Raw genomic sequence first — 12449 nt, 5'->3', positions numbered from 1 at the left:
GAATTGCAGAATTTGAAGCCATGAACAAAACGACATGGGAAGGAAATCTGCAAAGGTTTTGATTGACGCATTGTATTGTGGAAACTTTGTATCTTTGTGCCCTAACTTTGAGTATCAACAAATTGCGCCTAGACTAGAGGAATAAGGACAACCCAATATGATTTTGGAATATTCTGATTCTGATTCCCATGTAAAACTAGATCTTACGTCGTCTATCTGGAGATAGAAACGAATGGATATGGAAACTTCTCTCTAGTTGACACGTTTTAAACTTTTGAGAGAAAAAATATCTATCTGCTAATTGTTACAATATATGTTAAGATTACAAGAAAATACACCGAGTTTAAACCCCGTTATTTATAGACATACAACATTTAGAACATCTTCTACGACCAACTCATTTGCTATTACTTGGAAAGAAAAAAAAAATGAAGACTAGCTAAGAAATACTAATCAAAATCTTGTATTAAAATATAATATTTAGATAATATATTATAATAATTAAATATATCTTATATATTCCTATATATTTTATTTTATTCTCAAAATTTAGTTAGTTTATATTTTCTTTTATGAATAGGTATTGATGGGTAGCTTGTATCTTATTTAAACATTATGACTAACGAAGAAGATCGTACTTTCCATCTCAGTAAATCAATAATTTATGGGTAGCTTGTATCATATTGATGGGTAGCTTGTATCCTATTTAAACATTAGAATGGTATTTGCAAAAAATAATTATCTCAGTAAATCAATAATTAAAAATATAAAAATTGATATAGCACACGTGTTGTAATAGAAGACAGAAAATGAGTTAAGAGGATCGTTATCAAAATGTCCTCTTATGATCAAATTCAATAATTTATATTTTTATAATATATATAAATGTATATTTATATCAAAATAAAATTTTTAATAATAAAATATTGAAGAACCGACAGTCGTTGGATTAAATAAATGCGTATATAATAATAATAATAAATAAATAAGAAAAAGAGATTAGGCATCACATATTTCACGAATTAAAATCCAACTTTTCTTTCACAATAATAAGAAAGCCCATACTTTCTTCACCATTATTAAATTCAACTTTCACTTTCACATAATTAATATTCCCCTATTTTATTTACATTTTTTTATAATTAAAATTTGACTCTACAAAATATTCATATAATATCTATAATTTTAATATCAACCTATCAACCTCTATAATTTTAGATTTATAATATTTCTTTTTTTTTTTTAATGTAAATCTAATTATATATTATATAAAAATTAAATAAGTTTTCATTTCGTATATATATAATATATAATTCAATCATGGAACATCGAAAGCATAATTGCACCCTCGCACAACCTTCGTCGACCGTGAGAGTATTTGGTGGAAAGTCGTCTACTTTTAAAGTCGATATGGTCCTACGCTTCAGAGAGTATTTAATGATGCGTTTGTAATATCCTACCTGACTCCGTGTAAATTTGAATAAGAATGATGCAATGTACATTTTATAAGAAACCCAATTATATTTAGCTTATAATAAAATGTGATTAACGTGTGATGTAAAGTAAATGATTTGTAATTAATTTCATAATCACAACAAAACCCTTGAAAAACGTATCAGTAGTTTGGAGTACAAGAAACCTGAAGAATATGTCGGATGGTAAAATAAATATATTTTTTATTTTTTCCCCACTGATAATTATTAAATAATTGCCACCTGTGCACGCTCTTTTTGCCACGTCAACCTTGTGGTTGAAGTAGATAATTTCTTAATCACAAGAAGCGCTTTTGCTTTTTTTTACCGTCACTTTTTACTGTCTTGTACCTTACAATTGTTTTCCATTTATTTGTTTGCTTTTTATTTTTGCACAGTAAAAAACAGTAAAATAATATATATATTTATTTACATACATATAGATTAAATATCCGTATATTTAAATTTAAAAAATTAAAATTAAATTGGGTCCCACGTTAGAAAGAAAATAGGGGTTTGTTAATGGTTAGATGGTGAGGATATGTATATAAGATTTTAAAAATAAAATTAAGTATTCATAGGGATGAGAAAGAGAGGGGGGCTGTTTGGGGAATTGAAAAAGCTATACCTATCATGAATAGTGATAGCGAGTTCGCCAGCTTAATAAAAACGGGTCTGTTTGGATGTCGGTTATCCCTAAAACTGTCTCGACAGCTCAGCTTTGCCACTAACCGACATTTCCCAAGCCCCAAACACAACATAAAACCCTCTTCTTTTTTTTTTTTCTTTTTTTTTTTTTCCTTCCATCATTTTTTATATATATACTTTTATTATTAATTACATCATTTTATAATTCTATTTTTCTTAATTTCATTTTAATTTCAATAAATACTTTTAAATACTTTACAATTTTGTACTCAATTCAAATATTTTCTTATCATTCTAAATTTTAACCACTTATATCACTTAAAATAAATTATAATAATAAAGTGTGATCTCATATTTGTTGGAGAGAGAAACAAAACATTTTTTTGGAAGGGTGGAGAAACGAGTGCTAGCTTGAGTACACCAGGACTCAAAAGGGATTGTGAGATCTGAGAGATTGGAGAGAGGAGAGAGTGTTAGAGGGAGGGAATTGTGAGATCTCATATTGATTGGAGAGAGGAACGGAGTTTTAAAAATCTTAAGGGGAACTTAAATGAGAAAGCTCAAAGAAGAGAATATTTGCTAGGGGTGGGCTTGAGTTGTTACAAAACCTCTTCTTAGTAGATATGTTTTAAAACCGTGAGACTTATAACAATATATAACGGACCAAAGTGGACAACAAACAATATCTACAAATGACAGACTTGGACAACGGACAACATCTGCTAGCAATAGACTTTGACTGTTATAAAAGTATCGAGGTACTAAAAGAACACTACCGAGGAAACACAATCTAAGGGAGGACGTGGGAGAGAAAAATTAAAAAAAAAAAAATGAAGCAAAGTGGGGAGTGGCGTGTAAATTTGGAGCATAACACAAGGGTGAATGCTACAATTTTCAAAAACAATGCCCCAAAAATCCTGCCTTAACATATGCTCATTCGCCATACTCAAACTAACGCCACGCCACTTCCTTTGACCATCAATATCATATATCACTCCCTTTTATATCACCCTTTTTTCAACTTCTGCCAACTTCATTTTCAAACAAACTTTGGCTAATTGCTCACTTTAATTTTAAATATTCACCCATTATTTTTATTTTATGTTCATATGTACATCTATATGGGTTCAAATTAAATGTAAATATTAATTTTTTATATATAAAATTACATAATAATAATAATAATAATGTTAAAAGTTTGGTGGAAATTAAAATAAATTCTTTTGGACTATGAATAGGTTGGATTTTTTAAAGATTTTTGTCATTTCCATATTTGACTATATATATATATATACCAAATGTGTTTAAAAGCCACAAATCATGAATCTTTTTTTTTTTTTTTTCCTGATTTCAATAAGTAATGAGTAGATTGAAATGAATATCTAAACAATATAAAAAAGGAAAATGCACCGAATTTTTATTACATGACAAAATAAAATAAAATAAAATAATGCACTTTCAAATATTTCACGACTATTATGTTTTTTTTTTTTAGATTTGAGACTCAGACATTGTTATTGTGACATAGTTACGTTATTTATTTCTCGCTTCTAAGAACTTTCAACATCTTTTGTTCTCATTGACATATATCATATAAAAAAAATTTAAAAGGTCACCCAACCTAGAATTGTTTTAATTTCTAAGAGATTCCAGCATGCTTTGTCTCATTCACATGCATTATTATAAAAGAATTCTCAAAAAGAAAAATATACTTTGTTGGTATATGTAGTAACTTTCATTTCTTTTAAAGCCTTTTTAGTTCTCTTATCTTCGTGATCATATCGATGTGGTGTCAATTAATTTATGTATCACTCATTGTCAGAAAATAATATATTTTAAAAGATGTATTTACAAAAATAGTATCATTCAAATATAATATTGTAAAAAAAGAAAATAATTCTATAATGTTTTTTTAAAGTACACATTAAACTTATGGCATGTGAGATTTCTATATTTTAGCATAATTAATAATGTGTTATATAGTTAGTTTAATTTTATTGTTATAATATAATCTTTTTAAAGGTGAAATTTTGAGCTATCTAAATTGATTAAACTATATTCTAGTGTACATGTAATATATATATTTATCGTCAGAAAATGAGTAAAAAATAAAATAGAAAATAAAAAAGGAAAAGGAAAAGGTGGGTCCCACTGCATAATAATATTTTATGAATTTTTATTTCTTTATTGGGAAGGTGAACTAAAGCTACGGTACCCTTTTCACATTTTTACTAGAAGGATAAATCATATTAACATTAAAAATAAAATCAATCAGAATTTAATATAATTTACTCCCATTAAAAAACCTTCCAAATAATCAAATAATTGCTAAATTATATATATATAAATACCTCGAACTTTTGTATTTTATTTTCAATTTTTAATAATATATTTGGATTAAAAAAATGTTCTATTAGCTTGGGAGGTAAATTGTTAAAATTCTCATCAACTTTATAAAAAATTTTAAAAAGTAAAATATATATATAGTCTATTAATACTTCATTTAACATATTTTTTTTAAAATTATTTGGAGTTGGATTTTTTTTTTTTTTTAAAAAAAAGATAAATGCCTAAATATTTTTAGTATAAATACTCTTATTTTTTTTCATCTATTCAATTTAAATTCTTAAATACCCGTGTTTTTTTTATCTTATGGGTTGTCTTCAAAACTAGGAACAAAATTATCAATGTATTTAATTTTAGCATATTAAATTCAAACAACTCAATCGACTATTAATATTAAGCTTGTTAAACGTTCAGTCTTAAAGTCTATTTGTGTTCTATTATTGTTTTTTTGTTTTTTTCTTTTTCTACCTATTTACATGAATGGATAATTTTAAAAGATTGATGAATTAACTAAGAGGATATTAATAAATATATATATATATATATATATATTTATTTCTAATTTACCCTAAAATAAGCAAGGTTATAAATAGTGGTATTAATAATTGCTTCTAACAACAACCCACAATTAAATATTATATATTCCCAAATCATATTTTAATTTTTCTTATTTTGGAAGATTTATTTTTAAAATAATATCTCAAATTTAATTAACCGTATTAGTTTTAATTATTTATTCATATTTTTAGATTGGTGACTCAATCCAATTTAATTCAATTCTTTTTATTTGTTTTTTGTTTAGTTGGATGGTTATTTTTGTAATTATTAAAAAAAATATACTTATTTTAATAAAAACTAAATATAAAAAATTTATAAATCACAACAAATCACTGACATTGTCTTACAAATGTCAAATATTCTTAATCTTTATAATAATTTTATAAATATTGTAGGGTTGGATTGAGTTATGACTCGATTTTTTGGTGCCTGACCAAAAACCAGTCAAACTTGTGAAATAACAAGAATTGTTCGGTTTTCAAAAAATTCAACTCAACCCAAATAGAAAAAAAATATATCTAATCCAACTAATTTTCTATGGTTTGAGTTGAGTAGTCCATGTTAGTCGGATTATCAGATCATATGAATGTTGAATGATCAAAGTCCCACATTAGCTAATTTAGGAAATGATCTTGGAGTGAGAACTTTTGTGAAAGTACGAAGCAAAGTCACCAGAGGTTATACTAAAAGTGGACAATATTATATCATGAGGAAATGATCTTGGAGTGAGAACTTTTGTGAAAGTACGAAGCAAAGTCACCAGAGCTTATACTAAAAGTGGACAATATTATATCATGAGAGTCTACCGTATTATAGGGGATGAATCAAGATAATTTCGATTTTTTTATGAATTAGAGAAAAATAATAAATTAAAAAAAACAAGCAAGTAAATTAATAGGAAAATTAAGGAGGCAATTATGATCTCCTCTTTGCTATATATACACCCATTTCCCCCGTCTTGTTACTCACACACGCGCTCTCTGTCTCTCTTTCTCTGCTCCACTGCCTTTGCTACTGTTTATCCCCTTCTTCAATTTCCCCCTAAAATAATACTTTTGGTAGCAGAGGCAGAGGCAGACGCAGAGGCCATTGGGGGGTTGGCCAGGTTGTTAAGAGAGAGAGAGAGAGAGAGAAAGAACAGAGAGATCACAACAATTTTCTACTGCAAAGAAGAGGGAGATCTGAGTTGGAACTTCCCTTTTCTGCTCTGTTTTCCATATTTCCAAGGATTTTTGTTATTTCCCTTCCATTTAAACCATTCCCATTCCCATTTACTTCTTTCCTTCTTTCAAAATCCTTTAAAACCCATCGATCCGTCGGTTTCTTCTTCTTCCTCATTCGCCGCTCTGTTTCAGACAGAGGCCATGGCAGAAGCTTCACAGATTCTCTTACCGGAGTCGTTTCAAGGGGGAAGAGGCGATTTCACTGACCAAATTTGGCTCATATGGGAGCTCATCAAAGCGCCATTGATAGTTCCTGTGCTTAGATTAATGGTTTATATCTCATTGACAATGTCTCTCATGCTTTTCTTTGAAAGGCTTTATATGGGAATTGTCATCATTCTTGTTAAGCTGTTTTGGAAGAAGCCTGAGAAACGTTACAATTATGAACCCATTCAGGATGATTTGGAATTGGGAAGCTCCAATTTCCCTCATGTTCTCATTCAAATCCCTATGTTTAACGAAAGAGAGGTGGGTTCTCCTCAATTTTGCCTCCCCTGTTTTCTCTTACATTTGTTTATCAAATAACAGAGTTCTGAAATCTGCGACTGTTTTGTTTGTTACAGGTTTACAAGATCTCCATTGGAGCTGCTTGTGGACTTTCATGGCCGGCCGACCGCCTCGTCATCCAAGTTCTTGACGATTCAACCGACCCTGTCATTAAGGTACTTAAAAACTCTTCTAATCTCCCGACTCTCATCGTTTTCAATCCCCAAATCACAAAAACCTGATTTCCCAACACGAAACCCACACGATTCTTATCGAATCCAAATCCAATGTGGATTTACACACATTTTTGCAGCAAATGGTGGAACAAGAATGCCTAAGATGGGCAAGCAAAGGGATCAACATAACATACCAAATCAGAGAAACTAGAGGAGGATACAAAGCTGGAGCTCTGAAAGAAGGGCTTAAACGGAGCTACGTTAAACACTGTGAATATGTCGCCATTTTCGACGCCGATTTCAGGCCGGAGCCGGATTATCTCCGGCGGGCCATTCCGTTCTTAGTCCATAACTCAGATATTGCTCTGGTTCAAGCTCGCTGGAGATTCGGTAAGCTGCTTTACCTGTTCTTTTCCATTTTACAGTCAATTCGATTCCGTTTTGGTTCATGCTCTTGTGATTGATTTAGCTGCATTGTTTATTTGTGGAAATTTAACATAAGCGTTGATTAATTCCACTTATGGGTTCGTTTAATTATCAGTGATGCAATTTCCTAGAGTGTCGGTGGTCGAATAATAGTAGTCTTTTAAAAAAGATAGAACCAAATAAATAAATAAAAAAAATAATAATAATTTTCTCCCGTTCTGTAAGTTTTGTTTTTGTCTAATCAACCCCCTTATCGTCGGCGGGGGAAGATTGGATGCAGGAGGGGTATGTGGGGCCCACATTAACACACACACACACACACAAAAGAGCCATCAATCACGGGGTGGTCCCCACATTTTAGAAACCCTCTCTGCCACCATGATCGGGACACATGTTCTACAGAAAGCTCATCACGAGCTGTGGTCCCCACTCTCTGAACAAAAAATTAAATAAAAATAAATATATAAGAAAAATACCTAGCATTTGCTAAAATGTATGATTTATTTCATATAATCTTAGTCCCATTTTTATAGTATAATTGTTAGTTAATTTTTGTATTTTTCAATGAATTTAAATTTAATAAGATTTAGAATATAGTATAATGTAATATGGTTCAGTAGGTAGGACTTTAGACTAATTTAATTTTAATTGTCGCATTAATTACCCTCGATCAATGGCACTTAAATAGCTTTGTCAAAATTTAATTTTATTAATAAAATTAAAAAGCTGTCTTTTTTTGTTTATTTATTTATTTATTTTTACGATTATAGGTCGTTTAATAAATTATGTAAAACGTTATGGCCTTTTTGCCAATTGTCAACATCCTGTCCCCTAAGAATACCAGAACTTGCAGTGTTGAGTGGGGTAGAATTGACATTTCATATTCTGAAAACTTTTTTCTCCGTAGAGTTCGGGGTAGTTTTGTCATTTGGAAAAAAGCTGCCACTACTGTCCACGTGCCTTTTCCACAAAATTCCTTTTTTTTTTTTTTTGCTAAATTAAATTTAATTTGGGTATTTATTTAAAGTGTTTCGTACAATAAACGCCTTACTGGTAGGCCTCGTAATTGCTACCGACACTACCGAAGTTTGTCTTGCTCTGGATGACGTGGCACATTCTTTGCTGTGATCACGTTAGGGGTATAACGGGAATACCGTGAATCAAATTTGCCCAATTAACTAATCAAAAGTTGCCAACTCATTCCCCACATGAAACTTCCTCCATGTGGGTCACACTTGATTACCTGTACATATCCACGTGGCCTGCTTCTTTTTGTAGATGAGTCAGAATATTATTATTATTATTATTATTATTACATTGATAACAATGATTATTCTTCATAGTTACTTGTTGATTTGAGTTGGAAAAGTGTTTTTCAATTCATAATTTCGAAAATTCCCTCTTAATAATCAATTATTTCAATTTTTTTGGCAAAATTATAATTTTTTTATTACACAAAAATTTCTCTTTTATTGTTATTTTTTTTTTTTTTGGCAATAGTGAATGCAGATGAGTGCTTGTTGACCAGAATGCAAGAGATGTCTTTGGATTACCATTTCACAGTGGAGCAAGAAGTTGGGTCTGCTACCCATGCCTTCTTTGGCTTCAATGGTATTCTACTTTATCCCTTATAAACACATTATCATGGTCATTTATATTCACAAACAAGCATATTTTAGTAATGGGTCACGACCATTTTATACAAAGATCATCGTTCATCATATGAATTTGTGTCTACATCTTATTTGATAACCATTTTGTTTTAAGAATTTGACTAAAAATTTGAATGCGCGTGGGATGGTGTGTAGTTTATGAGTATGTGACATGGCGCAGGAACTGCTGGTGTATGGAGAATTGCTGCAATTAATGAGGCAGGTGGGTGGAAGGACAGGACCACAGTGGAAGACATGGACCTTGCGGTTCGAGCTAGTCTTAGAGGCTGGAAATTTGTCTACTTAGGTGACCTGCAGGTGAAAAAAAAATTACCCATCTGAAAAAAAACCACCTTTTCTTGTGGTGTTTCTTGTCGTTGTTGGATTTTCCGACCAAACAATGAAGTTCTTGTCATGTTTCTTGATTACAGGTAAAAAGTGAGCTTCCTAGTACTTTCAAAGCCTTCCGTTTTCAGCAGCACCGATGGTCTTGTGGCCCTGCCAATCTTTTCCGCAAAATGGTCATGGAAATTGTCAGAAACAAGGTCTTACCTTAATCTCTGCTAACATAAATAACCCAAATAGTTTCTTGTTGAATCCATAATTAAAGCTGATAAGTTCTCCATGAACTTTGGTTGTTGTTGTTGCAGAAAGTTAAATTCTGGAAGAAAGTTTATGTGATTTACAGTTTCTTCTTCGTTCGGAAGATCATTGCCCATATGGTTACTTTCTTCTTTTACTGTGTTGTTCTTCCCCTTACCATTTTGGTTCCTGAAGTGTATGTACCAATCTGGGGAGCTGTTTACATTCCTTCAATCATTACCATTTTGAACTCAGTGGGAACTCCAAGGTTTGTTTTTGTGTTTTTTGACAGCCCATTTTTGTGTGTTCTTTTACAACAAAACACCAAAAGTCATCTTTCTCTTGTTGTGCTATGGAAAAAAAATGCAGGTCAATTCACCTTCTGTTCTACTGGATTCTTTTCGAAAACGTGATGTCATTGCACCGCACGAAAGCAACTCTGATTGGTCTGTTCGAAGCGGGTCGAGCCAACGAATGGGTTGTGACTGAAAAACTTGGAGATGCTCTGAAGAACAAGGCAGCTGCTGATGCTGCCAAGCTGAAGGCAAATGCCAAAGTGCCTAAAATAAGGTTGAGGTGCAAGTTGGGAGACAGGTAAAAAAACATCCTCTTGAACAGAACTGAATTATGTTTGGCAATTGTGAAAACTGAGTGTTGTGTTGTTATTTTGTTTGAAATGAGGACAGAATCAACACATTGGAGCTGGGATTTGCAGCGTTCCTGTTCTTGTGTGGTTGCTATGACTTTGTTCATGGGAAGAACTGCTACTTTGTGTACCTATTCCTTCAGACATTCAGCTTTCTGATCACTGGAATTGGCTATGTTGGCACCATCATCCCAAGCTCTTGAGAAGCGAAGACCACTTCCTTTAAAAAAGATTATTCAAATATATATATATATATATATATATGATATATTTAGTAAAGCTGATAATGTTCTACAGAAGGAGTAGCCTGCCTAACTTAGAACAAGAAAGTGGGGTTTCAGGCAATAGTTCAGTTCAGTTCAGTTCAGATAAAAGCCAGCTTCTTGGAAGAACAAGATGAACATGATGAACATGATGAACATGTTGAACATGATGAACAAGAACAGAGAGGTTAGGATTTGAAGAGGAAAAAGGGGAATTGCTATGGGTATTTTCGTCATTTAGATTGTTTTTTTTTTTTTTTTCTTTTTGAGATTGTGAAATACTTTTTGTCATTTAATGGAGTTGGCCCATTTGTTACCTTTTTCCTTAAGAGTTTTGCGAGGGAATAATGGACATGGATTAAAGGATGGACTTGTAATAACAATTGTTTACCATTTCTCAAGCTTTTCCATTTTTTTTGTTTTTTTTTTCCTTTTCTTGGGAGCATAACGTCTTAGTGGCACACCACGACGCAATGTTAAGCCCTAATATCATTTATAACAACTCAAACCCATCGTTAATAGATATTATCTAATTTGACTCGTTACTATCTTTGTCAATTTCAAAATTTTTAAAATGCTTTTACTGGAGAGAAATTTCATCCTTACATGTGTCAAACCTTCGTAAAGGATGAGTGGGATGAAATAAAAATTTGAAAATTAGGCGAATGGGTATTTAATTAGATTGGAAAATGTTGACTTGAAGTAGAAGTGTGTTGGTTGTTGATAAATGAATGGTTGAAATTTTATAAAGTTAAATGCCAATTATTTATAGGTTAGTTAGTTTGGATAAACTTATTGGTCACACCAATTATGAATACCAAAACTAAACGCAGTTTGCTAATAATAACACTTCATTGGAGCGTGTGCAAAGCATACTTGAGCATTTTGGATTAGCTTCTTCATGATTCCTCAATTAATTTATTGTTAAAATTTTAATATTTGGATGACCTTTTAATTAAATGTATTTATAGCTGACCTGAGGTAAGTTCCGTCAATTTTTGATGTATATTATTAGACGAATAGACAAAATTGGAGTGTTGAAGATTAAAAGAAACATTATAGCTGACTTAATAATGTAACCCTAAACCATAAGGTTATTTTAGAATTTGTGTGTGAATGATATTGAAGAGAGGAAGTGCTCAAAATAATGAATGCCAACATAATAAATAAGTTAGGAGAGAATTGTCTTTTCACATTTTGATTTTGATTTTAAAATCACAATTGTGGTGTAAAATAAATAAAAAAATAAATAAATTGGAGCAATTAAAGATACACCAAAATATGGTTTATATATAATTTATCCAACTAAAGAGAGAATGAATAGGCTTTGCTGAATTTAAGCTCANTTGGAGATGTGGTTTTTTTTTTTTTTTTTTTTTTTTTTTTTTTTTTTTTTTTACCTAAAATAAAAAAAGTTGGGTCATAATTGGAAGAGTCTAAGATTTGCACTCAAAATAACTTAAATCAAAAGATATGTAATAATGTAACTCTAATGTTATTCATCATTAATCCTTTTATTGGGATTTTAATATTAATCTTAGTCTCCAACATTTTCATTTTTTTTGTCCATTTAATCTATGAATACTCACAATTATTTATTAAGCTCCTAAATTTGGTCATTAATTTTTTTATTATTATTATTATTATTATTTTGTTTAACCTGCATATTTCTATCTCATTGAATTTTCATAGATAAGAACAACTGCTTTTAAAAGGAAGTTAAATGAGATATAAAAAAAAAAAAATTGCTGGCTGTGGGGTTCGAACCCACGCGTACTTATGTACAGAAGATCTTAAGTCTTCCCCCTTAACCACTCGGGCAAACCAGCTATTTGTTAACAATGAACTAAATTTATAAAATTAACTAAACTAATCACCTCCAAAACTGTAACAGAGCAACCATATAAACCCTTAAATATAAATGTGGGTCTGGTTTGGCTTTTTAAATTTTTCAATAATGCGTTTAATTTT

The 12449-nt window shown here is 30.8% G+C and overlaps 1 protein-coding gene and 1 non-coding gene across 2 annotated transcripts; one reads left to right on the top strand and one right to left on the bottom strand.

The window, feature by feature from the left end:
- Positions 1-5984: 5984 nt before the first annotated feature.
- On the top strand, positions 5985-10879 carry LOC111484076 (glucomannan 4-beta-mannosyltransferase 2-like). The gene is made up of 9 exons (XM_023130512.1): positions 5985-6715; positions 6811-6909; positions 7047-7299; positions 8836-8946; positions 9169-9305; positions 9419-9532; positions 9638-9837; positions 9939-10163; positions 10256-10879. Exons 1-9 carry the CDS (start codon positions 6389-6391, stop codon positions 10416-10418), a joined length of 1629 nt encoding a protein of 542 aa, XP_022986280.1. The 5' UTR covers positions 5985-6388; the 3' UTR covers positions 10419-10879.
- A 1345-nt stretch (positions 10880-12224) lies between these two features.
- TRNAL-UAA lies at positions 12225-12307 on the bottom strand. The gene has a single exon. It is a non-coding gene; the product is annotated as a tRNA-Leu (tRNA).
- Positions 12308-12449: the final 142 nt, after the last annotated feature.

Source organism: Cucurbita maxima, unplaced genomic scaffold (assembly GCF_002738345.1).
Source record: "Cucurbita maxima cultivar Rimu unplaced genomic scaffold, Cmax_1.0 Cma_Scf00009, whole genome shotgun sequence".
Classification (NCBI taxonomy): domain Eukaryota; kingdom Viridiplantae; phylum Streptophyta; class Magnoliopsida; order Cucurbitales; family Cucurbitaceae; genus Cucurbita; species Cucurbita maxima.
The sequence above is the reverse complement of the archived record's forward strand: the minus strand, read 5'-3'. Positions and strand labels throughout refer to the sequence as shown.

Excerpts from the sequence above, each read along its gene's own strand:
- LOC111484076 (XM_023130512.1), top strand. The coding sequence starts at position 6,389 with ATGGCAGAAGCTTCACAGATTCTCTTACCGGAGTCGTTTCAAGGGGGA. Across the intron at positions 6,716-6,810 it reads CTATGTTTAACGAAAGAGAG|GTTTACAAGATCTCCATTGG; the intron begins GTGGGTTCTCCT and ends TGTTTGTTACAG. Across the intron at positions 9,838-9,938 it reads AACTCAGTGGGAACTCCAAG|GTCAATTCACCTTCTGTTCT; the intron begins GTTTGTTTTTGT and ends AAAAAAATGCAG.